Source organism: Hippoglossus stenolepis, chromosome 5 (genome assembly GCF_022539355.2).
Source record: "Hippoglossus stenolepis isolate QCI-W04-F060 chromosome 5, HSTE1.2, whole genome shotgun sequence".
NCBI lineage: Eukaryota > Metazoa > Chordata > Actinopteri > Pleuronectiformes > Pleuronectidae > Hippoglossus > Hippoglossus stenolepis.
In genome coordinates this window covers 8451420-8479116 of record NC_061487.1, presented here as the reverse complement: position 1 = coordinate 8479116, position 27697 = coordinate 8451420, and the positions used below count along the sequence as shown (strand labels likewise).

Sequence of the window (27697 nt, the reverse complement as noted above, 5' to 3'; positions counted from 1 at the left end):
GCCCATTGTGTAACAATCTCTCAATGGAAACAATAAATTAGGTCAGCATTAAATGTAAGTGCAGCTGGCAAAAATTGCAGGGAGCCATTCATTATCTCTCAGAGGTTTTCACATTAAAGATCTTAATCAAGACGTTTCCATTTAATACAAATCATTAGCCATAAAAGCTCTCTTTTGTTTCCATGGTAATTTATTGCCCTGTTGGTCTTTTTTTTTTTACATCAACAACAGCGAGGAGGAGGGGGCGGGGCTACAATTAAATGCCACACCGCGATTGGCTGAGGTCGCAAGCGCACGTGCTCCCTCTCCACGGCTGCCGCCTGGGACCGAAGAGCCGCACAACGAGCGCGAGCCTCGGCAACAGCAAAGCGCGAATCCCCGCTGTCCTCCACCGACCTCCGAGAACTCCAAACAACCCACAACCACAGCAGCCATGACGGAGCACACGCGTATTCTCATGTGGCTGCAACTTTTGGCGGCTTGTCTGGTGTTGGCAGTGAACGGTAAGTTTGCTCTTCCATGTTTGTTTACAGTTCAAACCGTTCACGTCCCCGGAGCGTCGCTTTCTGTTGAGTTGGTGGTTTCTCTCTTTTTGTCTTCTCTTCCCGATTGAACCCACTCACTTGTCATGTACTTTCAGCCCGCGTGTTTGCTATGTGAAGGTGTAAACCTGAGCCGGGCCCCGTCACTTCATCAGCAGTGGGACATGTGCAGCTACACAAGTTCGAACCCTCCCTGAGTGAGAGCACAGTGTGGGAATGTGAGCAGTGAGTCATTGTCTGGCTCCGATTCTACAAGATCACATTAGTTATAAGGAGAATCAGATCATTTATCTTTGAGAAATATGGCTGCATGTTTGAAGGGTTTTCCTCTTAAGTCAGAATGAATGCTTACCTGAGGGCATTATTAAACATAATAACCATAAAAGGGGTCACATGCACTGTGACCCCTTTAAAACAGCACGGCAGATACAGGCTGGTTATTATGTTTAACCTCATGCCGTTGGCGTTTGGCTTTGTTTGCATTTCCATGCATCAAACACATTTAGGGCGATGGACAAAGGGCAAAATGGCCTCATTCTCCTGCTTTCACTTTTCCTCACAGACCTACAGGGGAAGACTTCACATGTCACATGAACCCTTGGTATGATGATGATGATGTATTTTCCAAATGTGAAAATGTCCCCTTTTCCACTGCGTGCACACAGACAAGGAGGTGAATTCATAAGTCGGGTGGGTTCTATGTGAAAGACAGATTGTGGTTTTTCCTGAAACATTTGGACTTTTGACCCCTTTCGTGTTGACAAGTCAAGCTTTGACGTTTCCTCCACGTCTCAGGGACCAATGCTTGTTTCCAGAGGTCTGGCTTTTTCCACTCATTAATAGATTTAGGTGGAAATGTTGTATAAAATAGTTAAACAGTGAACTGAAGCACCTGGCAAGTTGTAGGCCTATAGACATACGGTTTAACTAGTCCCCTTTGCTCATGTATAACTTTCTTGAATATTAATATGGCATTATATCTGCTCATCAAACCCTCAAGTGGTGGTTCTAGGATTTTTTTTAGGGCCCACAATTTACACAGATCTATACTCTATAGCTTTGAACAACACATCATTTCATATTTATTTGAAAATTGATTATCGTTTAAACACATTGAGTACTTCAAAAAGCTTTGAAAATATAAATTCTTAATACATTTTCATATTTATTGTTAGTAAGTGACTGTTTTTTTAGGACTATTGACAGGAGGGTCAATCAGCTGTAGTATTTAGTATTTTCAATTTGTCAAAGTTTATTTGCCAATTTACTTTACATGGGACTCAATGCGGGTACTTCTTAAAAATTATTCTACTAAACTTAGATTTGGCCAGTATTTGCATTCTGTGTCCTGTAACATCCTCATGCGTGACAGCCAGGCTGCTGCGTTTCCCCCGGTGCATCACTTCCATAAATGTTTAATACCCTCCTTTTAATATCTTTTTGTTGTAACTGAAACTGGAAACATTTGCAGCCTGAAGAGAAGCACATAAATCCCAGCTCGTTTTTTTCCTCAAGGATCAGGGGCTGGACGGCCATATAGAGAGACTAGGTGTGGTTGCCCCGACCACAGCGTTGAGTCACTTTTCCGGACGCAGCAGCCAACACGGACATGCTAGTGAACTTCCACCCACAACAGTCCTCACTGAGACCTTTTCAATGCTGTCAGGGAGTTTGGGGTGGGGGTACTGGACTTGTTGCTGCTGTGTCATGTGAAATGTTTACAGGGCAAAATGAAAGCTGAGGAGTGTTTTTTTTTTCTTTCTTCGTTTTACACAATTAGGCTCAACTCAGCACGTTGTGGCTCATTGGTCTTCTCTGTTAACGGCTCAGGGGAAAGCAGTAGAAACCTGTCTTCTGTCTCAGGACTGAGGATGTCTTCAATCACAGGGCCACTTGAGAGTGAGCGGAGGGAACCCACGCTAAATATAACCAGATGCTGGTCCAATGGCGTGGCAGGAGGGTGTAATATGTGGATGCAGTCAGGTGCACTGAAACACTTTGCAGTTAGAATCTGGGCAAATTCACTTGCTGGCAGTCATTGGACTCATTCAGGAATTTAATTTCCTGCTAAAGTGAGGGATGTGCTTCGTCCACATCAGATCATGTAATGACTCTTTTGCCTGTTTAATTAAGGTTTATTTGAGGTCATTTGATACATGAATTATCCTTCATTTCTACTTGCGCTATTTTGAGGAATGAAGTTTCCCTTATCAACAGACTGAACAGGTGCTGTGGCTCAAATACTAAGTTTTTAGCAATTTAACCCTGACAAGAGCTAGATTCTTTTCTTTTTTGAACGAGAATAAACACTACAAAAAACCACGCTACCAAACCAATGAATAGAGTAGAGCTGAAACAATCAGTTGGTTAATCTATAAAGTGACTGAAAGAAAATTAATCTTCAACATTGTTGATAATTGATTCCTGGGTCTCTAATGTACGGATTTGATGCATGAAAATCAAGTGAAAGTATTTAGGTTTGTTGGTTGAAGAAAACAAGACCTTTGAATAAAATGTGTATTTTTCACATATTTTCAACCTTTAAAGAAATATCCTGTAGATGAATCCATAATCAAATGATTATTAATCGCAGTGAATGTTTTATTGGTAAAGTATTTATACCTTGACTTTTTAAGTCAGAAGGTTTGTGAATGTGTGTGAGGGAAAGTTGAATGTCTGTGCGTTTCTTTGTCAAATCCAACTCGTACCATCTGCGTGTGCTGTGTCCTCCCTTTAGGCGTTTGTCTTCTTCAGCTCTGATGACTTTATTACTTTTCCCGTCAAATCTCTTAGAATAGCTTCCTTAATCAATGTTTCATTGCAATATGGAATATCATCTAATTTGGGCCACTTGATTAGTATCACTCGTCCCACTTTCCAATCTGCCATGCTGAATATTTTACGCACTGTCATATGAGCTAAAAGATTGAGCCAATGACAAAATAGTCACTACTTCTGTCCAAGAACATGAAACGTTTGAGTTCAAGTGATCAGAGCTCGGTAACAGTGTTGCATATAGGCATCACATTCTGCTAAGACTGTTGTTGTGGCATTATTCCAGTACAGTTCTTCAGAGAAAAGCATGCTGTTGTGTTGATGGTGCGTGACGTGTGAGTGTATTTTTAGCGGCTGGCTATCTTTGTTTTTATTTTTTCTGAGCGGCAGCAGATGGCTGTGCTGCTCTGGAGTAGCACTTGAAGATTACACAAAGCTAACCTGCAGCAGGAGTCCTGCTGATCTTCATATTGACAAAAAGGTTCAGGGTTATTTAAGGACTCAGAGCAGGCCCGACCTTGATGAATCCACTTCCTGTAAAACATGTCCAGGTCTTCTCTTTCTAATGTCTCCTGCACTCAGTGGTGCAATTTGGCAATCAGACTTGATGAGCACTCTACAGGTCTCAAGCCTTCTTATTATGCCTCAGTACATCCTTAACGGTTTTAACAAGGGCTGGACCTGTGTCTTTGTGTGTGTGTGTGCGTGTTTGACGCGGGCGGCTCTCCTTTGCTTTCTGGAACACAGAGTTCCCACACTGGCCTGCCAGCCTATATGCTCCGGCATCCCAGTGTGTGTGACAGAGCAGAGCGCAGAGCGTTACTGTTGTCAGGCTTCAGGACATGGAGCAGTGACGTAACCATACACACTTGAACATGCACACATGCACAGTATATTCAGGCTTATTCATGTGTATTTAAGGTTCCTACTCAGTCAGATATGGAGCGGATCATGAGGGTCAACCTGGCTCTTTTCACAGTTCCTTTTTAATAAGCTAATTCCTTCCAATCCGTCTTTAATTGTCGCTGCACTGCTAATCTTCATGTCATCTTTAATAAGAGTAATTCAGATGAAAGAGGTTTTTGCCCATGGCTGTGGACTCTGTATTTTCATAACAACATGCTTGTTGAGTGAATTTTCTGTGAAATAAAGCGTGTTTTTTTTCTGTTTATTCATGAGTGTGGTCTTTCAGTTTGAGAGCAGGACTTATTGATTTGTAATGCTTTCACTGAACCCCCTGTGGTCGCACTCAAATAGCCCCTGCTAGTGCCAAGATTTGCTTTGCTTGTGCTCAGACTGTGCGATTGGCCTAATGACAACACCTTCATGGTGCATAAGTCCAGTAGATCCCTGTTCAACATGGAGCGGCAAATTCAAGGAATTGAATAAAGAAAAAACTCATAAGCAGTCCCTAGAAAAACCTATTAATATTCACAAACGCTCATGTTAAGGTGACATTTTCCCAAAGTGGTATTTTATCTCCAAAGCCATCAACTGTTTTACCAATATGGGCTGCTGTAAATGTCCTCAGAGAGTTCACTTCCAATACTTGTGGACTGTAATGGCTCCTTCGTCTTCATAACAATTTAGCAAGGCCCTTAAATGACTTCCTACAGCAGGTTTTGTAAAAGGGTACCATCCATCTATCCATTAGCTGTACCTTTTTATCCTTGTAAAATGGTTGTTTTCCTTTTTTTCCCCATTCACCTGTGATCTCATACAGTTTGAGAGGAGATGTGTTGACTTAGATCAGCAGTCACTGCTATCATGTTAGATGTGAGCCTGGTTTTCTTAAAGTTTACTTAGCTGAGATTCAAGTATGAAAAACTAAATAGTCAGTAAAGACTGTAAAGGCTTGCTTTATCGATGTATGCACATCAAGGAGCTGCTGTCATCAGACCATCCTGAGATACCATCCTAAGTTCAGTGTTACAGGATATTTAATGTCTCCCAATGTTTGCAGTAAGAATCTCGCTACATGAACCGATATGACAAACACATGTTGAGCTGTGTCCTCATATCAGAGACTCAAGCTCACGCAGAAGTACATACACCCCTTGTTGGCAGGTCTCACTGATGACTTAATCATTGTGTTTTGCTCTGTGTTTTTGGTCTGGTATTTGAAACTCATTCTTGCACTGAGGCATCATGGGAAAGGCACAGACTATGACTCATAAGGACTGAGAGAAGCACAATGCCCGGTGGAAATGGCTTGTTCTGCCAAACATAACTCCACATACCTTACTAATCTGTCACTGTGGTTAAGTTAAAGTGGGACACTGCGCTGGGTACACTTAGCACAGTGGTGTCATTTGTGCAAATGTATTTAATGAGGTGCATTGGAAGATGCTGGGAACCTCTAACTTTGATTTATGAGGGAGAATATCAGCGCTTTTCAAATAATTACAATCAACAATTGATATTTTATAATTCACATGTGCCTGTGAATGCATTGCCTGTTCTAAACTTGTTCTAAACCTGCCTGTTTGGAATGGGCTGTTTGTTTTGCCTGTGATGATGCTCTTCTCTTTCTGAAAAAGTGGACTCAGTCCAAAGAACCCTGAAGCCACCACTGCTGCACAAAGAGCTGTTCACCTGTTTATGCAAACCCAAACTGGAGAATTGTTGTGCCCATTGTCCTGGACATATCCCTGCCAGTTTGCCAGGGCCTGTTTAACCCGTACTGCAGACTGCCTGTTAAGGCACGCTACGCCGCCCCCACAGACTGAAAGGCTGTGTTTACCTGTTGATTCAAATTGAATTAATATAAAACATAACGTGTCCAAATCGCACCACAGTCGACACTGCACTTCCTTGGGTCAATGCCAAGTGTGTAGCCGATAAGACAAGAAGGGTCTCCTGAGATACATGTTCCACAGACAGACAGATATTTCTGGAATTAGTAGATAGATATCTTCAGGTTCAGTTTCATATTTATTTAATTGAACATCAAGATGCTAACATGCTTAGGCTTGTTTTCGCATCGCTTCTTACAAAGGGATTTAGGAGTCACTCCTCCGGCAGCAACCTTTTTTTTAGGCACATGCAGCCAAACAGGGTTAATATAGATCAAAGTCAAAGAGACAAACAGCACTTAAAGTGTTTTTCCCTTACTTGATGTATTTCTGGATAACTGATCAGGTTTAGGAATTTCCTTACATAGGCAGCGGCAGCAGCTTGAAGAAATACACAAAATAATTTCTCACTGAGGTTGTTAAATACATCCCTGAGATTTTGGTTGCCTGCAGATCACAATGGAGATGAATAGGTTTTGGCTTGTTGTGCTCTCAGCATGTAAAACTGTCATTTAGAAAATCCACCAACATTTATGTGTCTGTCAAAGAGTGTTCATAGGGACTATGTCTAAGTGGAAAGTTTGTTCAGGGTAAGTACAAGAGGTTTTGGAAACAAACTGCATTTTTCAATGTTGTTGGTGCCATAAAACAAATTTGATTCACTAGCAATGTATTGATGATGTAGGCACAAGTCTCAGAGACGGACAATTCATGACAAAAAAACAATCTTTCATAGGTTAAATAGGTAAATATGTCTTGTGTTTTGAAATAAGGCTGAACTGACCCTTTAAATTGTGGTGAGTGAAATTAGAAGTGCTGAAATCAAAGCCTGTGTTCCATCATGGATTTCTCAAGAAACTAAACTGAGAGCCACAGATTTCTCTTGAAATACAAAGTTGTGTTTATATGAAACAGCATTTGTCAGCTGTTCCCGTCAATTAAGGAGAAGAATAAGTCTGTGGTTTCCTCTGAAACAGCAGCAGAACTTAGGGAGGAAACCACACACAACTACTATTTTCTAAATGGTTGAATTCAATGCCAGTTTTTTCTTTAAGCTGGTCTTGTGATCCTATCATATCTTAACTATACTGTGGATATGTTTGAAAAATAAACAGTTTTCTTTATTACTGTGTAATTTAATACCGTGGTGGTTTTTACTGACAGTGGCACCATTTAGGGGATTTTTAAGAAGTCTCTGATGGTTTGACCACTGTCTCGTCACTGACCACCTTGACTAATACATCGCTCACTTAATTTCCTCATACAATCCTGACAGTCTCCCGACTACATTACCCTTCTATCAGAGCAGACCACAAGCAGCGTTTACAGAGACAGTTGAACAAAGTTTAACTCCACCGAGGAGTTTATGCTTTTATCTGCATTTGTTTGTTTGTTTGTTAGTTAGCAGCATTATGCAAAAACTACTCAACCAATTTCCATGAAATGAGGGGATGTGTGCATTGCCTAAAGAGAAACCCATACAACTTTGCAGCAGATCTAGGATTCTTTTTTCACTTTCTTCAACATTGCGAGCATTTTTCCAACATTTTCTTGATGGGGACAAAAAATCTGGCATGTTTGGGGGACTCATTTTTCTGTGTGTGTGTAATTTGATGCAGATCTCAATAAAAATCTGGATCTTGTGAATTATAATGTTTCATAAGGGGAATGTTGGACCTTGGTGGAGGTATGCATGCCCTTCTAGTGAGTGTATCAGTCAGATTGTTCCAGTAAAATATTAGATTTAGTCTTTTCTCAGGAGGTCATTTGTTTAACGTTGTTATTTTATCTGCACTGGGAGTTTCCTGTTGGAGCGGTCTGCCCCTGAAGAAAAAGAGGTTTTGCTCCTTCCCTAGAGATAAACAGGCAGCAACATTTGGATAAGGATGTACCGGCTGTGCCAGCCAAACCTGTTGCCTAACAGTCCCATGAGATTTGAAGGCACTTGAAGGCCATGATACTGGATACAGCACTGATAACACTTGACATCCATGAGAAGTGCAGTTCAGTGGATAAACAGCCAAACGGATTTTTGCAAAGTGGATCTCTTTCATTCTATTTTTTCCTCCTCCCTCAGTGGTGTCACAGATCTACATTACAGTTCCTCTAATGGAGAATGGCGTCCAAATTTTGTACGTTAGTGGATAAAATTGAGGTGAGAAAGATGGAGAGGACACAGGATGTACGATCAATAGGAAGTTTCAAGTGTCTTCGAAATGTGTTTCAGCTGTGGCATTGTGGTTGCTGAGAATTATACCATCAGCAGGACTAAACAGTACTTTTGTCCGCAAGTATTTTTGTTCGCGGTGGAATAGGCACCCTGCTTAAACGAAAAAAACTGGGAAAAAACCCCAGGTCATAGCTCTTTTTTAGCCTATAGACCATCACACTTTGGTTCTTAAACCACCAGTGTCACACTTGGGTGTCAACCTCAGTTTCCTCATCAATTATCCAAATGATAAATGTTAACTTGGTAAAGTCATCCCTGCCCTCTCGGGTGTTAAAAAGCTCCCAAATGATTTACTCTCTCCATAAGTGACAAAATGGGGTAATCAGGGTATAATTTGGAAGTTCATTTCCGCAGTGTTACGAGGTGTACTTGCAGGAAACTGTAATTACACGTGGTTTGTTGTTCAAACCATATATAGAGCCTAGTTTGGTATTTTGTTAGATTCCATGCTATCTAGTTGAATTGATCATACTTACTTTTCAGTTTGTGATATTTATTTTAAATATATACAGTACATACACTGACAATAAATCATTGCTCTTTCAGTCTTCACTGTTGAAAACCACCACGTGCTTCTTCATTCCTTTATTTTCTCCACCCAGAGCTGGATGACATGATTTCCCTCATGCCCTGAGAGCTGCCAGATCGTCAGGTTCTGGCAGAGCAGAGGTGGAGCTGGTGGAAGCATCCAGTGCCCTTGTTGTGTTTACAGTGTAGTGACGGCTTACTCAGCTGTTCAGTCTAACACATCCAACCTGCAGCAGGCTACCAGGGGGAAAAATGGCAAATGTAATTGTAATGGAAATTATAACTGTCTGCTATACCTTGTATGTAATGTTTTTCTACTCCATTAACTTTATTTTGCCTTTTGTGCACGAACCTCCCTTGACCTTGTAAGAAGCAAGATGAACTGCGACCCAAAGCACTGGCACTGATCCAGTGCTGATTGTGTAGTGGGAGCTGGCTGAGAGTTCCTGGATGAAAGTTTTTTTCCTTTTCTGACGATAGTGGTTTGACCAGAATATCATAAATATCCGAAGGGTTGACCTCTCCTTTGTCAGACTTCTGCATCAAGCTGGGGTGTTGAGAACTCTGTCTTATTCAGCTGAAAATAGACTCTGATATATTCTGATAAATTCTCGATTATATTCTTAGATATACTCTTTTGTTATTTTTCTTATATTCTCTGTTGTATTTCCTGCTACAATAAATTCACCAAAGACAGTTCAATATATGAATTATTATTTAATTTCTCTCATCACCACAGTAATAAAGAAAGAAAATATGATTTGAGCCCTTGCCTCTTAAACGGGACATAGCATGCAAATTCCACTTTGTTAGTACTTCTACACGTTAATGTGGGTATCTGGCATGTCTACCAACCCCAAAACTCTGTGAAAAAAACACTTGCGCCTTTTGTTATGGTTCCTCTAAGTCAGAAACGTCATGCTTGAGTGACTCGATTGAGCTTCCTGGGTTTTGTGTCGTAACAAGGCACTGGAAGTCTCCCTAAATGATCCTTGTGGTATTTTGACCAAAGTATGTTACAGACATTTCATTAAGACCCCAAGGAACCATATCAACTTGTGGTAAAATGGGCATGCTATGTCCCCTTTAAAACATGTTTCACTCTCAGATAATGCTAAAAACTACTCTTCTAAAACCACTGACAAGTCACAACTGCTGCAGTATCTGATTGTCCTCTTCCTGTCCTGAAATATGGGTCTGGGGATATCAGATGTTTGTTGACAGGAAACGCTGAGCTGCCAGGCATTTATGAAATTGAAATGTGGAAGACAAACCCCAGTCAGATCAACCAGTTTTTATAGTATGCTCCACTTTTGCTGCTTTGATTTTTTATTTCCCACACAAGATATTTCAATGAAAGCAGCCAAAAACTCAATGCAATCCAGTAAAGTTTGCATTGTTTTCCAAAGCTCAGCTGACATTATCTTCAGATATCAGATGTTCTTTCAAATCATCTTCTCAAGTCTGGGCATAGAATGTGACTTGTAAACAAACTGAAGCTGATTTCTATTTTTGATTGATTTACTACTCTTACCCACTACAGCTTTATGAGATCATTATTCCATCCGTCCATTATCTCTACCACTTATCCCTTTTGGGGGTGGGGGTGTATCACATGGCAAACTTATATACAAGCAACAATTCATTCTCACATTCACAGCTATGGTCATTTAAGAGTCTTGTGACTGTGGGAGGAAGCTGGAGTACCTGGAGAAAACCCAAGTGAACATGCAAACTCCACACAGACACCCCAGCTAAACAGGGAAACTTGCTGTGGTGCGACAGTGCTAACCACTGCAGCACCGCGTGCCACCCTAGTTTTTTTTCTTGTAATCTAATTCTAACTCTTTACACTAAATCAACATCTTTTGGGATAGTGTTGCAATTTGAGCGGGTCAAAATGTTTTTTTAAATGATTTACTTTCTGTATTCGTGAGGTTCCTTAACGCAGACCTCTGTTCTTTACTAGATACATTTCTGCTGCTCTACTTTAGCTGCTTGTCACTGTTTGAAATTTCTGTAGCACTCAACCTGTCTTTCTACCTCTGTGTGCAGGTGATTACTGTGAGGTGAATGTGTGCAGTAATGGTGGAACCTGTGTTACTGGAGCAGGAACTCCGTTCATCTGTATCTGCCCTGATGGCTTCTCTGGAGAAACCTGCAACGAGACTGAGACTGGTAAGTCATTTATCCTGTCCCAGTTCCTGAAGTGTACATATTCATTAGAGGTTACAATACACAGTACTGCTCAACCTCTGTTCAACTCATGTATGTCTTTCCTCTCCTCCGAAAGGGCCCTGCAACCCCAATCCCTGCAAGAACGATGCCATCTGCGAGGTGACGGGCCAATCCCGCCGAGGTGACGTGTTCAGCGAGTACGTCTGCAAGTGTCAGCCGGGCTTTGAAGGTGTCCATTGCCAGAACAGTAAGTCTGTGCTCCCTCTTCAATAGTTTGATGAGGATTACATCAATAGTTGTTCAGCGACTAAACAATATTCTCTGTAAAGTTGTGCTATAACTCTGCGATTTTGAATAATAGTCTGCTTCTAATCAAGATTCATGGAAAGTTGCTCAATGTTTTTATTTCCAAGCATTTTTGTTCTGGCCAGTTTAAAGGTTTTTGGCCATTTTCACTGTAGTGGAAAAGAATAGATAGAAAGATTGACTGTGAATATTGAACAAATCAGCATTACAGCATTACTGACTGTAAAGATCAGTAGGTAAGTCTTAGGTTACATCTTATACCAACAAAACATCCATTGAGCCTCTTTGGTTTATACTACAAGTGTAATTAAGATTTGTTGACGTATTGAGAACACAATTACTACTCCCAGTCATTCCTACGTAACCACTTGGCCAAGCTGAGGAGGTCCCTGTTTATCTGTCTTAACCGGCACTCTAACTTGGAGACAGCTGTCGTAAGTGCCGGCCACCAGACAGTCAGCTGTGGTCCTTATGGGAGCTTCATTTACACGTCACTCAGACCAGGTTGGTTCAGTCAGGGTCAGGCCTAAGAGAGGGAAACAACGGTGGGAACATGTGCTGCCCTCCTCCAACAGCCTTCTGCCTCGCAGACAGAGACAGATGGCTACTGTTTGCACGAGAAGGCGGCAGAATAACAGTAGGCCCGTGTGCAGAAAGAACAAATTTAGCACTAAGCTTTTAGGAAAAGCCTAAGTGCATTCTGTGTTTGACCATGTGTGCCTTTTTATCCTAGGTGTCCAAGGGGCAGATTTAAGTTCGCAAAAAGGTAAAACTTTAAAACTGGGATTCAAGTGAGAACGGTCTGTGTGTGTGTGTGTGCGTTTTCCTTCTTTGATCCAGGTGCTCTCTGTTTCTTTGGCTGCATGTGGAGGCAGAGGAATTCCACAAACACTCCCACACCAACATAAACACTCACTATGCATGCACATACACACTCTCTCACAGGCGGGGGAAGTGTTGAGGTCAACATTATCTCTCCTTGTTCCTGACTCAAGTCCAGCAGAAAATGTGGCATTGAGAGTTAGGCCATCATTAGATACACCACCACACTTTTTTATCAGTTCTCCAACCCTGAAAAGAAGACTTTCTTTCATACTCATAAATGAGTTGTTTAACGCCACAACCTTTACTGAATGTATGCATATGCCTTCAAGGCCATTTTTTTGTTTTTTAAAGTTGGCATCTATTTTAATCTACATTTCCTCCGCCAGTGTTTATGTTCCAAACGTACTCATTTTACTGAGTACAGTCCAAGTTAACTGTTCTGTGTTTTGCTTTTAACGCTGAGAACCGCAAATCACAGCTCATGAAAATCCACATTTGGAAAGTGCTACAAGTAAGTAAGCTGTCAGACCAGGAGCCCTCTGCAGAGCAGGCATTTACATTAACTGGATAACGCCTCAGGGACACTGATGAGGGGAATTAATTTGACCATGCTGGTTATTAGAACCCCTCCATTCACAGCTAATGATGACTGTGTTGTGACAGCTTAATTGTTCTCGTGTGTGTGCATGCGTGTGTGTGCACTATCCACTAATAGTCACTTTCAGTTACAGGAAACAAGTAGATAAACAATTATAAATGAGTTTCTTTAATGAATGTTTTTAAAATGTATAAAATTAATTGCTGAATATCTTTCCCCCTAAAAGAGTAAAATTCCTTAGAGAAACCAATTTTGGATGAAAACAAATCTCTAATGTACAAACCTTAAATCACGTGTGCACTGCACGTCCCTCGTGAACAACCCCACACAGCTCATGATCTCATATACAGGCTGTTTAGTAAACACATACACACACAGTTTATCCCTCGTGCCGGTCTAGCCAACAGAAAGTGGCGGCCCACACGGAGCGCTCACAACGTCAGCGCTGCTACTGTTGCCGGGCGAAAACAGTGAAAGTGGAGGCGGAACAGTGAATTAAGTTTGCCCTCCTGACAATGTCACACTCACTGCTCAGGTCTGGCTCCAGCACTTGTGACCGTCCTGTCAAATTGGCCTAAAAGCCTCTATGAGTGGGTGGGGAGGAGTGTGGAGATGCAGAGAAAATAGAGAGAAAGGTTAATGGCATTTCTCTTTGGACTCAAGCAGAAGGAAGGAAACAGTCAGGGAAGAGGGAGTCTTTTCCTTTCTTACGTCTCTAAATTCCAGATTTTCTCAACAGATAAACGCAGTTATTTGTTGCTTGGATGTTGCCCAAAGGGTGTGCTGCTCTCTCTGTTGAGTTTTCAGCTCCTCCCATGTGGTAGTGTGGGCAGACTGGGCTCCATGCCCCCTATGGAGTGAGTGTGTGTGTGTATTTAATACATCTATATAGAGTACGTTTGTATCAGATCGGACAATTTTTACATATAGTTCTCTTTAAATGAACTGAACTCGGTCCTCTCTGACTTGTATTTCCTTGTTTACTATTGTCTCCATTTAACAAGCTACATTTAACCTACGAGATCTGTTTACCTGGAATTACAACAATATTTTAAGTAACAGAAGCAGCTGTCAGGTGTTTAGACGGGAGAGGCTGAACATTCACGTGTTAACAATAACCAACTGATGAGAGCTGTAACCACAATTAACCACGGTGGTTGTTTTTGTTAGTATGAAACCAGTACAGCTGGTTGGATAGAACGGTTAGACGGTTATTTCATGTAGACTCAAATTATATTTGATTTGAGCTGGTGACAATTGAGACTTACCTTAAGTTCCTTTTTAAATCAATCAAGAGGAATCTTGTTGTAGAGATTTGATGACGAAAACAACATTTCCAGTTCTGTGGTACCAGAAAAGTAGGAAGAAATATTTATTTGATTAATAATAAAGGGAAAAGTAAAGAAAGAATGTTAAGTACTGTATATTCACATCCGTCATTCCTATGCCTTTGACCACACTATGCAGATGGGGGTTGAGTGCTTTGTGTGAGCTCCTTCAGAAACTACAATAACAACGTGCTGTATAAATATGTCATCACAAGGTGGAGTTCAGTCAGGGGAAATCCATTGTTGTTAAACATCCATGGGAATCCCTTTTTGTAACCATCCAAGCCACAAGGACATGGATTCATGACTTTTTAAGTTTGGTGACAATTTATTTCTCTGACTAAGATCTTTTTTAAAGTCCCTCTGTATGTTTGCTATAAAGAAAGAGTCAACAAATGTAGCCTACATTTAGTGTAGGAAAGTTGATCTTACATTAGAACTGAACTGCAGATGTGCAATAATTGAGATGAAGATGTTGCACTTCTAAGAACCACAGCTATTATTTACCAGTGCACAGGATTCTGATGTCACCATACCTTGTTCTATTCAGAGTGAGTGCTTAGAGACACAGCTTTAAATAATATGCTCTGTAAATATACTTTATGACATCAGAAGTTTCAAGTCGGCTCTGCGTCCCTCCAGCAGACTGACACCTTGGCAGACGTCCAATTTAAAGCTATTCCGGGTGCTGCTGTGGCGCTCCCTGGTGTACTAATGCTAGTCCAGTGCACAGCAAATTACACATCTGGAAACCTTTTTTTCTTCATCAATAATCCCATTGTGGTCTTGTCTGGTGACCATAATGTTTTTAGAGCACCCTTGGTCTCCCAACCATGGTTACATAGGAGTGGTGATTAAAAATATGTAATTTCCTTATTTTATGTTAGTCTAACCTAACTATTGTGCAAACTTTCGTCTTAAATTTTGTGCAAGGTTCATCCCAGTTGTCCCATACACTTGAGTATTACAGTATTGAGCTACACCTCCGTAAGGACAAATGTTTCGGACTTTTCTTAGTTTCACTCCTCACACAGTCACTGTAGCAAAGTGTCGTTGTCGAACCATAAAAATCACAGATGGTTTTTAAAAACTCATTACTTTGTGGGTTAAGGCCTCTCACTGTGAGGTTTGGAGAACATGACACCATCTACTCTTCATGCTCAGCAGTACAAAAAGCGGGTTTGGGCTGACAGACGCAGACTTGCACCTTGTATTTAGCCCCATCTCTGGCTGGCTGCAGCACGGACGTAGACAGCTTTGCTGATCACCACATGCACTGCCAGCTGACCTTGTTTTTTTTGCATTGATCAGGGTCTGGTTTCAGATAAGGTTTGTATTGGCTTTTGCTTCATGCTGAGACAGATATTGACACTCTCTATATTGTGGTAGTGAGCGGTTTCTCTTGTAAGCTATAGGGTTTGTTGGACACAGGCCATGCACATGCCCCCACTCCAAAAATCTATAAGTGCTTAGTAGAGGATACTGCTTCATACAGTATGTACAACTGTTGTGTTATTTGTCTTGGTTGAAGTAGTTCCGATGTCTTTACCCTGAGGCATGTTTACAAGTAATGTGGGCAGCGTATACATGTCATGCGTGCAGCTCTGACTGGTAAATAAAATACACCCACCTGTTCTGTGGCAGACATTTCTGTTGAATAAATTAGCAAATTCAACTGGGTTTCTTTCTTTAATTCAAAACACATAAATATTTGAGACGTGTCAGTGTGTTACATGCACAGAAAAACTAAGTAAAACGTAGAGTATCCTCACCTTTTCTGTTTAGTCACAGCAATTCAGCTGTTGGCTATAGGTCAGTGGGTAGTAGAGAACTACCAATAGGATCTAGTCATTTCCAGCACAGTTCTCATGGATGATGCGTGAACCTCAGCCCCCTCTGCCGTTATCTGGTTGTCACATAAATAGATTAAAGCCTGAAGCTGATCAGACTATGTTGTCCGTCTGCTGCCCAATCCTCTTACTGGAGAGGCAGCCACAAGCTGACCCATGTCACGGCTTGATCAGAGTGTCCGTCAGTCGATCATCAATTAGTGATTCAGGTCTCTGGCTTGCACGTGTGGTATTCTCATGTCTCATATAAAAAAAAACCCATATGGTTTGCTTTTGTCAGGTAGTACATGAAGATTTATAACATGAATTTAGGAATGTTTATAGATAAATTGAGCTAACTCAAAAGTCATTCACTATTCAGCAAATGAATGATGAATAGTTTTATCCAGCTTTTAAAATTCAAACATTCTAAATTTATCTTAAATATACAATTATACATATATAACACACACAGGAGTTAGTTTAAACCTTTTCTGGTGGATACAAACTTAGATTTAAGTTACACATTCTCCCAGTCAAACCTAAAATGACCTGATGTTACGAGTGTATTTTCACATCTGGATACAGACAGAGGTAGCTGCTATCAAATTGTGCTGCGACACTAAAGTGATCAAAGAGGTTATTTACAGTGTTTGGAGCTTGATGTTTAAAATATTCAGCTGCTGCTGCTAGAAATAGTCTGTTTTATGTGATTTCGAGTGAGCTCCCAGACCTAGAAGTGTCATGACTGTGGACTTAATCATTCAGATGTTAGGGATGCACATTACAGAATGACTCTATTCCTCTTGCGTCTGTGTGGGGAAAAAATGAATGTTTGAATATGGAGCTATTTATGGACCCTGCATGTGGGTAGGGGGGTTAGTGCTATGTGTGTGTTTGCTGGTTAAATTCCTCACATTGGTGTGCTTGGGTTGTTTGTCTGCATATTAACAACTTCTAGGGATAAAAGCTTCAGAGATTGACTGAAATTCCCCTCTTGGCGCGCAGTCATCTGTACAACCAGCTAAATATGAACCTTGACTAAAGCTGGTTTAGTCACGCTGCAGTTCTCGAGGGGGCGAGATACATAGGAGTTTGAGTTTATCCCTGTATCACTGACGATTCGTTTGGCTCCCCGACTCGTGGAACTCAGACTCAGAGCTGATAGTGTTGGTAAGGGTGCCATCGAGAGGAAATACAAAGAATTACAAGGAAACTTTACTTAAAAAAAAATCTTTTATGAACTCATTCATTTTCAGATTTTTTTTTTTCAGCTCATCAAAACATTTTGCAAGGCTTCAAAACTAAGTTTAAATCGTGCTAAAGAGTTTCAACCTTTTTTAGAATTTTTTTTTTTTTTCAGTTTTAGAAAATGGCATATTAATCCCATGGCATGCATAATAAAAAGTTTTATAAATCCTCTACAGGCACCCAGCATTATACATTTACTCCTGGAAGCCTTCCATTATATACTTTCACACCGACCACATGATCTCCTGGTGCAGCTGCTTCTTTGACACCACATATCTTGATCAAGGCTACATTGACTGTAATGATGACAACAAGCTCCTGTCTGCATGGCTTCAGCTAACCTCAGTCTGAGAAATATTCAAACTTAATTCTCGAGCATGACCTGATCTGTACTCACACCTAACTGTGATCTACGTCCAGACTGGATGATTAAAGTTGACCGGTGAGCTGTTTATGTTCGAACACAGTAATGATAGGGTTTATCTCCCTGTAGATATAAACGACTGTGCCGGCCAGCCATGCGAGAATGGAGGCGTCTGCAGGGACCTGGAAGGAGATTTCAAATGCCACTGCCGTTCACCTTATGTGGGCAAACACTGCCAACTGCGTAAGTGTAACCAGCCACAAAAACATGCTCTCACGTGAGGGCCAGATGGCTGCAAAGATCTGTAAAGATTTAGTAAAGATAAGAGATATATTAGACCTGAGTATGTGAATATATAGTCACACATGGCTCTTTCTTGTCACTATTCGTTGGACTAGCACCATGTCTTCACTTTTGTTTATAGTAGTGGATTTCCAGTTGAGTTAACCTTCATACAGGAACCTTTCAATCAGGTGTCTGAAAGGTTATTGTAAGCCGAATTTCCATTAGGGAAATGTCAAGCTGACGTTTGACTCTGCCCCCCCTCCACACTTCGTCTCCGCAGGCTGCATTTCTCTGCTTGGCATGGAGGGAGGGGGCATCGCTGAATCCCAGATCTCAGCCTCATCAGTCCGCTACAGCCTGCTGGGCCTGCAACGCTGGGGACCTGAGCTCTCCCGCCTCCACAACAAGGGACTGGTTAATGCCTGGAGCGCTGCTGCACATGACAGGAACCCATGGATAGAGGTGAGAACAGGGCTTCAGCAGATATGTACAAAATTAATTCAGTGGGTAGATTAGGATGATTAGTCTTATGTTAGTATTAGTAGTCTTAAGGTCTTTGTTTTGTGTGGAAATGTTTGTCAACAGTTATATCAGGCTAATTACATTTTTTATTGTGCAATCAAAGATTTGGAACACTTGACCTTTCAGTTGAACACATGTATAGAAGTTCTAGGAAATTAATCCCTTTCCTCAATTCCAGATCAACTTGCAGAGGAAAATGCGTTTCACAGGTATCGTGACTCAAGGTGCCAGTCGCATAGGAACAGCAGAGTTCATTAAGGCCTTCAAGGTGGCCTCCAGCCTGGACGGCAAGACATTCACCATGTACAGAACCGACGGACAGAGAAAGGATAATGTGAGGAGACACGTCAGGACACTTCAGTGCACTACAGCCCACAACTCTTATTTTAAGTTGTTTTTTGTCCCCTGCGACACATTGAAACATTAAAACATGTCAAAACACATTAGTGTGAGCACACAAACCACGCCATATTTCCTAAAGATAGAAATGAACCACTAGAGGGAGCATTGACTGTTCTACACTGTCTGGTCACATTCTACTGCAAATAGACTGTGTAATGTCTTTTGGTTTGACAAAAGACACCACATTACCGCATGTGAAACAGAGGATTTCTTTAGGGAACACACAGTTTTCGGAAAATATTTATGATAATAAATATATATATTGGAAAACAAAATAAATATAAATAAAACTTCTAATAATAAAGTCATTATCAATTATGAAATTATTCTATTTGCTAACCCCTACCTGTGTCGTAGGTATTTGTGGGAAACGTGGACAATGACGGCACCAAGACCAACTTGTTTGACCCTCCAATCATCGCCCAGTTTATCCGCATTGTCCCTGTGGTGTGTCGCAAGGCCTGCACCATGCGCATGGAGCTGGTGGGCTGCGAGCTGAATGGTAAACTTACACACAAAAGAACATACAACATAACAACATACAACACTCTGCATGTACACCCACAAACCCAAAGTGTTCAGTTCACTGATGTTTGTTAGTGACTGAAACAATGTTGGAAACATCACTCATTTCTCTTTCTCAGCAGTTACGTCCTGCTCTTCCTCACTAATTATTTTCAGTCCTAAACTCGGTGACCGATCATAGGGCTGGGTGATATGACTTCAAATCAATATCACATTTATTTCAAACTTTTACCTCGATTATGATTAATGTATGATTATTTTAGGCCCCCCCCACAGTTTTTGAATTCAAGCACTGGTGAACGTATTAACCAACATGAGCAAGATTATGTGGGTGAGAGGTTATAAAAGTTGGTTTTGAAACATTTGTTACTAGTTGCCCAGCCCTACTCAGAAGATTTCATTACTCAGTAACTTTGAATACAAATGCATATGCATATGCATACAGTCTGTTGAGTGTATTCCAAGAGGATCCCTGGAGCTCTCATCAAAACCATGTTTAATCGTAATCATTTCTTACTGTAATGATGGCGACACACATGCATCAAATGCTCATGATTCAGAGACATTTGTCACATCTATCATCTGAAAATGAAATGTCAACCAAGCAGGCAAACATAATGCTGGGTTCTTTGTATTCTGTACAAGAAATGCCTTAATTTTGCTTTTCTTTGTTATCATAAACCAGTGTGTGTGTTTTTTGTTTTTTTTTACACATTTAATGTTAATCTTTTTTGATGGTTGTGCCACTTCTCCGTCAGTGTCTGTTCTTCTTGCATCTTGCCATTTTTTGCATGACTGCAAAACTGCCATCTGTAGCTTGTTGGTTTTGAGGTCACCTCTCAGTCGGACGAGAGATCACAACCAGCATGTGCTGTTTGAATGACTTTTGGTTCTTTCTTTTTTCTTTATGGTTATAGGAGAGACTTGATTCCACTTTCTTGGGTCAATCCAGTTTAAAATGATTTCATGAAAATGATTTTGAATGAGCTGTTACTTTACGTGGTGCCAGGCAACAACAGTACAGCTGAAGTTCTGAATTTCCTCATGCAGCTTTCGCCCTCTGTTCATCTGACCTGCATGCTCTGCTGCCTTACTAAGCCACTCTCATTCAAATGTCTGTTACAGCCAATTAATGAGCTCCACAAGTTTTCTTCATGATTAACATTCTGTTCATACTGGATATATGAATTGATACAGTGAGTATAAGAATACTGTGAACTGCAAACTTGTGAAGGATCATCATAACGTCATGATGTGAGTATTAGGGCCATGTTGAAGTCTCGAGATTACATCCACAATATTATGAGAATAAAGACGGAATATTATCAGAATAAAGGTGTAATTTAGAAGGAACTTGTATTATTACAAGATAGAAATTGCAATTAAACATTTTTTTTAATGAGAATTATGTTGTAATTTTACAAGAAACTCTTCTAAAATATAGAAGATAATTATAACTTTATTCACATAAAACTATGATTTATTTTCTGGTTATATTGTGACTGTTTTCTCCTAGAATGAGACTCAGAAATGTCAGATTATATTTTTCTTCATTATGGCCCGTAACTTACTCCACAGCTGGTAGAAACAAAGAGTTGTTGGTGTTAGATTCCACTATATTAGCTCAGCTACAGCTGCATATTGACCTGTATGTCATATCTCTGCCTGCTGTATCTGCTAATCTCGTCCTCCATCATCATCACATCTAAATGTCCATTGGCTGCCTCACATCACTGGCTGGCCTGGGCCGCTTCTTGTCCGTCCCCTGTCTATCATACTTTCTTTTTCTCTCTCTTTCCATTCCTCTTCTTCTCTGTCTCTTCCTCTGTTACTCTGCCTGGTCTCACCTCCACAGTGTATTCAAACACTTCAGGTTGCTCTGAGCCGATGGGCATGAAGTCCCGACTGGTGTCTGACCGCCAGATCACAGCCTCCAGCACCTTCCGCACCTGGGGCATCGAGGCCTTCAACTGGCACCCTCACTATGCCCGACTGGACAAGCAGGGCAAGACGAACGCCTGGACCGCCGCCTCAAACAACCGATCTGAGTGGCTGCAGGTACAGCAGGAGAAGAACAAGATAAAGCTGCACGTAGTTTTTTTCCCCCAACACTGCTTTTGTAAAGTGTAGCTGCTTTTGTGTGCTCAGGTGGACCTCCTGGCTCCCAAAAAGATCACAGGAATCATCACACAAGGGGCCAAGGACTTTGGCGCCATTCAGTTTGTAATGGCCTTCAAAGTGGCTCACAGTGACGACGGGAAGTCCTGGACCATCGTGAAGGACGAGACCACAAGTACAGACAAGGTCAGTCCCGCTACCAGAAACGTGGTCAGGAATGTTAAGTCAAAACAGCTTATCAAACATATCAACTAAATATGTGGGTAACATGACCAAAATTGAGAGAATTTATTCGGGAAAACGTATTTTGCTTCTCTATTGTCCCAATATAAAGAAGAAAAATACTTTAGAAAAGGCAATCATGCTGGAGGCAGTGTGGCCATACAGGTGCAAACTATACTCTCACATCTGCTGGAGTTGCCTGAAGATTGTACCATTTTGGGACACTGTGAATTTAGTGCTGAACGAGATGCTTTAAAATATAATTCCCAAGAACTGTTGTATTTTCTACTTGGGCAATATAACTAATGTGATGCAGGAGGAAGATTAGCATCTGGTCAAAATTCTGCCTCCAGCTGGAAGAAAGGCCAAGGAAACTGGCTTTATATGACCACACCCAGTCATGGACAATTGTTAAAAATATTACTGGAAATATATACGATGAATAGATTTCTTATTGTTTAAGAGTGAAAGAAGATGGATTTACCAGAAAATAGGAAAGGGATTAGGTTTAGAGATGAAGAAGTCAGGTCTGCATTACACTATTATCATTATAAATTATTGGATAAAAACACTGCTACTTTTTTTTTTAAGTATAAAGACTAAAGGGGGAAAAAACACTTGTGATAGGAAAATAGAGTATAGGATAAGAGATGTGTACTATAATGATATTAATAGTTTTACTTACTTGTATCTGACGTTCTCGTTGACACACATTGAACCAATCGAGTTGACGCTGTGCCTGATTTTTCTGTACGCGTTCCTTCATGATGCATTCACAAACCCATTTATCTGCCAGATGAACCAAACAGAGTCAATAAATCAAGGCGGAGGAGCTCTGATTTCGTTTGCTCTGACTTAATCCATGAAATGTTTATGACTGAAGTTTTAAGTTTATGGCTTGAATTTCTATTTGATGGGATCATGTAGGCATTTGTTTATGAGGTTCTTTCAATTGCCAAAATTCCTTTGACGTGATTTTAATCTGGCATCTTATGTGCAGTCAGATAAAAGTCAGATTGTCTGCTTTTCCAACTCACACATGGGGAATCAATTCAACCAGATTTTTTTTTCTTTTCGCGTTGTGTCAGAGAAGGTTTGCGAATACATATGCTTATTGTTAAACTCTCATTGTGAGTCATCACAAGTCATCCACAGGAAGTAATCACTTAAAATATACCTTTACCACATTTATTTTCATACATGTTTAATAATAATAATATAGCACTTTTCTTGATTGACAAAGTGCTACACAAAAGGATAAAACAGCAATAAAATAAAATTCACACATAGATGAAAGGTTAAGAAGGGATTTAAAAGCAGTAACAGATGTAGAAAGTACTATCTCAGCTGGTGAGTCATTCCAGAGTTCTGTGGCCTGTACTACAAAGACCCGATAGCCTGCAGTTCATTTTAAACCCTGTTGTTTTCAGGCTCTAATTGTGAAAAACAATGTTTATAATGTCAGATTATATTGAGTAGTTGTAATAAAATGAAGTAAACAAAGTGTTTCAACACCTGAACTTCAATCTTTTATGAGTATAAAAGGGATAGTTGAAAATTCACTCATTATCTACTCACCACTGCCGATGGAGGGGTGGGTGAAGTGTTTGAGTCCACAAAACACTTCTGGGCTCTCAGGGGTAAACAGTGTTGCAGCCAAATCCAATATAATTGAAGTCAATTGTGACCTCTTCTTCAGACGTAATAAAACGACAGAAAAAACTGAAAATGCCTCCATACTGCTCATGTTGTGTCATCCAAGTGTCCGCAAGCCCCGACATTCAAATTCGACTCGAAGTTTTAAGTTCACGTACTCTCGGGCACCTCGAAACACCACACACACGCTCGCGACACTTGGATGACACCACACAAGCAGAATGGAGGTGTGTCTGATTTATTACGTCTGAAGAAGACATCACTTTGGCTGAAACACTGTTTAACCCTGAGACTCCTAAAGTGTTTTGTGGACTCGAACACTTCACCCACCCCTCCATCAGCATAGTGGTGAGTATATAATGGGTGAATTTTCATTTTTCAGTGAACTATCGCGTTAAGGAAAGTTGCAGCATAAGAACATATTTGGTTATTTAGATGTTTTAGTTGCTTCCTGTTGTTTTGATTGGCTGCTTCTCTCTGTCCAGATCTTCCCCGGCAACAGCGACAACAACGTTCACAAAAAGAACCTCTTGGAGCCGCCGATCTACGCTCGATATGTCCGCGTTCTGCCGTGGGAGTGGCACGACCGCATCACCCTGCGAATGGAGCTCCTGGGCTGTGACGAGTAACACCGCCCAGTACCCGTCTCTCCTCTCCTCTCCCCTCCTACTCCCCTCTCTACCTCCTCCCCCCACTTCCTTCATCCTCCCACTTCCCTCCTCCTCTTCCCTCTCTCCCTTGTCCCTCCTGAGCCACACCTGCACTGCCTTTCTCTCAGCCCTAGGGGGCAGCAAACACCAGAGTAGCACCTCACCACCCCCACCCAGAGGTGCAAGATGTTACCCCTCACCACTGTCACTGGGGCCTAGAGTTTAGCTCATATGTCCCTTCATTTTTCGTTTGCTGAAAAAACAGAAGCAAATATGTGATCACTTTAAGAAGTGGCCGTGCATCTTCCGGGGTCAGATTTGTTTTCGTCTCACCCACATGCTAAATGAAAGTTGATCCCCATGTCAGAGGTCAGGGGTAACAATACTGCTGCTGTATCAGTTGGTGCTGCCTGATCCTACATCAGTTCTACCTGAAACGTTGAACCTCCAAGACCCACGGCTGGTGATGTACATAAGCTCCATTTAACCGCTTGCACACTTGATCCCCCCCAACACACACAGAATATATATTATCTTCAGACAATACAGTACATTGATGCTTTTGATTGATTATTGCTCTTGTTGAGACAATTTCTGTGTTTGTTGAGAAAAAATAATAGACAAAAAAATCTTGTCCCTGCAGTTCATATTTTCTACAACATTAAAGGTTAACAGTGTTCACGTTGGTTAAACATATACTGTATGTGTAGTAGCCAATAACAGAATCTATCTAGATTCTATTTGTATTTTTACTGAACCTGTATGTGAATCTGTGGTCCGGTTTTTACAAAGTTACATGTGAATCACTTTGTTGCATTTGGCCTCATCAGGGTGAAGTTTTGTGCCAAACACACCCTCAGTTGTTTTTGTTCCTGTGGGTTTATGTAGAAAAATACTGCACTGATGTAGATCCACACTAAACCAAAAGAGGAATCGACTAATTCATTCATTATGTGGAACATAATCAGTCAATGAACCATCACACTCAGTCATTTAAGCAGCCAAACAGTGTGTGATCTCACTGACAGACACGATGTCATCGTCAAGGAACAAAAAGAGTTTCAAATCTTTAGTGAACAAGTTCAAAAGAAATGGTAGATTTCCATGTGCTGCTGCTGTGAGTTGTGAGATCTTCAGCCCTAAAAAGACATTTATACAAGTCTTACATTACTCATTCAGAAAATTACTGTGCATTTACGTGCTCCTTAGAAGGTCCAACTTCCCGAGTTGTGAAGTCGTTCTTCCAACTGCGGTGTGTACATGTGTTTTGAAGTTGGAATGTGGAAAAAGCATGGACGCTGTAAACAAAATATGTAGTATCTATATGTTTAGAGCCTTTAAACATTATCGCAGCACCTAGTTCCAACATTTAAATCATAACGATGAGTGCAAGACTGGCAAGTGACAAAAGTGTAACACTTGACAAGTTTGACAAACTAGAGCCCACTGTTTACAGCTGATTGTAAAATTATGTTAATTGGGTTTTAAGTGATGACCTCAGCAACTTGGTCACTCTTTTCCAGTGGATAACAAATTTTTCTGATTATTCCAATTCCAGATTAACTCAATTATTTCACCTTTGTTTGGCAGTAATTTGAATGGCTTGACTGCAAGGTTTTCATGTCACAGTTGCTTATATTGGCTGCTGCAGAAGTGTTTTTTAAAGAAAAATCCCATTCTTTGTCAGTTTCGTCTTGAGCAGGATGTTTGAAGTGGAGTGACCGTCACAGGAAGCTTGTGTTGATCTTTCTCACTTCACATTTTATCTGGCTGACAGGATTTCTCAAATAACACACAGCACTCATGGAATAATTACATTAAGTCGATACTCTTCCAACAATTCCGCGTATTACCCGTTGGTTAGCATCATGAACTGAGTTGACAAGGCTGCAAATTGAAACATGTAACAGTGGAGGACTCAGGTCAGTGCAGATCTGCTCCTAATGTACAGCGAATGCTACTGAAACACCACTAATCCCCTCACTCAGCTGTGCTCCTAGTTGTGTTCACCTACTTTCACTTTTTTATGGCACTTTGATGTTTGTGTTTTGATATTTGAAATATCTAAAAACCAAAAAAAAGAAAAAGAGTATTGTGTGCATTGAAGAACGACCCGTAAACATAAAACAGTCATTATAACATGTAAAGGTTAAAAAAAAATTAAGAGAAGACAATAGACTTGCTGTTTCTTTGGTAAGCTGAGTTTTGAAAGTCTAGTGTTTAGTGTTAATATGTGACATGCATATACACAGTACTTTAGTACAGGAGTGTGTTCATATTAGATGTTTGCTGCCGACCATTTATTTAGGGTCCAACACTTAGCCTCCAGTTAAAAGCTGTGGTCCCGCTGATAAGACTGAAAGAGAGAAACCAAATTAAAAGCGATTTTACGCTTCCACCGGACATGTGACATGACCCGCCCTATCATCTGCTTCTGCCACCCCCCCGTCACAGTATTCTAAACCGCTCCACCCCATGAATTATGAATTATGGGCTTGTGCAATATTACACTGTTAGTTTCGATAACAATGAATATTAAATTCGAGATCTTTAAAAATGCATGAGGGGATAGCGGTGTCACCGAGAGGCTGGGATGGATGTTGGTGTCAAACACTACAATATTTATTATTGTCGCAGACGTTTCCATGAGCAGCCACCCTTGTTATCCACGTCTGCATGCTTTCTATTGACTCGTGATGTGGGACCCATTTGAATTTATGGTGACACAGCTTCATTTTTTTCTAGATGTTCATCAACATACAAATTATTGTACTTCTCTTGTTTGTCCGCTCTTCAGGTTTTCTATGATGGATTTCAAAAAAAAAATTTGACGGATGTGTTTTTATGGTATTATATGAGTTTGTTTCTTGCTATTTTGACTGTTAACCTCATAGAATTTTGCCTGGATTTTGTTTATTCCAGTGTTGTGTTTCTAAGAGGATTCCTTTATGTTTGGCCTTTGTATCTTAAAATGAAGAATAAATAAAAAATTTAAAAAACAGCTGGATATTTTTAATTGACTCTGCTTCAACAATGGTCTGTACTTCTGTGTAGATCAAAAGATGAAATATTTAGTGTATATTATTAATTATAATGCTGAATTCATTGGAGCTGCTTTCCATTTAAAAAGGTGGAAGATCAAAAGGTCTAAAGCACTGAGGGTCGTTTTGCCTGTTTAGCATTTAAACAGCCCAGGGGCCTAATCTCTCTTTATAACACACAATCTTCCAAAGGTATCTTCACTGGAGGAGGGCTCATCTTCTTCTCTGCCTCATTACAGTCTGTATAGAGGTCACACTGAAGTGGGGATCCCTGCAAGCTTCCAGCCACACAATCAAATGAAAATACATTCATGCTGCGACACTGTGAAGGTTATTTCTGGTCTATTCCGCACATTTGGGTGGGTTCATGTTATTGCTCAGGGAACCTGGCTGTTGTTCCTCCACATTACGTCCCTTCATGTGTTCACTTAGTAAATACCAGCTAATTATCACGTGAGACAACCTTCGTTAGATCGTCCAGTTGCCACCATCCACAGTGAACCAGCTGTTCCCCCAGTGGAGACGCTGGCAGTTAGAGCGGCCACAACCTAATGACTGCTTTCTCCTTTTGTCCCCTTTTCATAAAACTCTCCACATCTCCATCTTCTCTTCCCCCTGATGTCGAAGACTTTCTGATCCGTTTGAAGCGGAGTGGCCTCAGCAATCTTGTCTAAGAATGATGTTTTGTTTCTGCTGCTCGTCTAAATTACAATTGGGGTCACTTTGT

At 40.8% G+C, this 27697-nt stretch overlaps 1 protein-coding gene across 4 annotated transcripts; it reads left to right on the top strand.

The window, feature by feature from the left end:
- The first annotated feature begins 274 nt into the window (after positions 1-274).
- mfge8b (milk fat globule EGF and factor V/VIII domain containing b) lies at positions 275-26930 on the top strand. 4 transcript variants are annotated; one of them, XM_035156397.2, is made up of 11 exons: positions 275-503; positions 10926-11048; positions 11164-11295; positions 12088-12120; positions 17679-17792; positions 18115-18296; positions 18535-18690; positions 19116-19260; positions 21157-21341; positions 21432-21587; positions 23765-26930. In XM_035156397.2, the coding sequence occupies exons 1-11, from the start codon at positions 434-436 to the stop codon at positions 23906-23908; spliced, it is 1440 nt and encodes a 479-aa protein (XP_035012288.1). In that variant the 5' UTR covers positions 275-433; the 3' UTR covers positions 23909-26930. The 4 variants fall into 4 exon arrangements, with proteins under 4 accessions (XP_035012288.1, XP_035012287.1, XP_035012290.1 ...); XM_035156396.2 differs by having other exon boundaries at positions 21139-21341; XM_035156399.2 differs by lacking the exon at positions 12088-12120.
- The last annotated feature ends 767 nt before the right edge of the window (positions 26931-27697 follow it).

Excerpts from the sequence above, each read along its gene's own strand:
- mfge8b (XM_035156396.2), top strand. The coding sequence starts at position 434 with ATGACGGAGCACACGCGTATTCTCATGTGGCTGCAACTTTTGGCGGCT. Across the intron at positions 12,121-17,678 it reads AGATTTAAGTTCGCAAAAAG|ATATAAACGACTGTGCCGGC; the intron begins GTAAAACTTTAA and ends ATCTCCCTGTAG. Across the intron at positions 21,342-21,431 it reads ACCGATCTGAGTGGCTGCAG|GTGGACCTCCTGGCTCCCAA; the intron begins GTACAGCAGGAG and ends TTGTGTGCTCAG.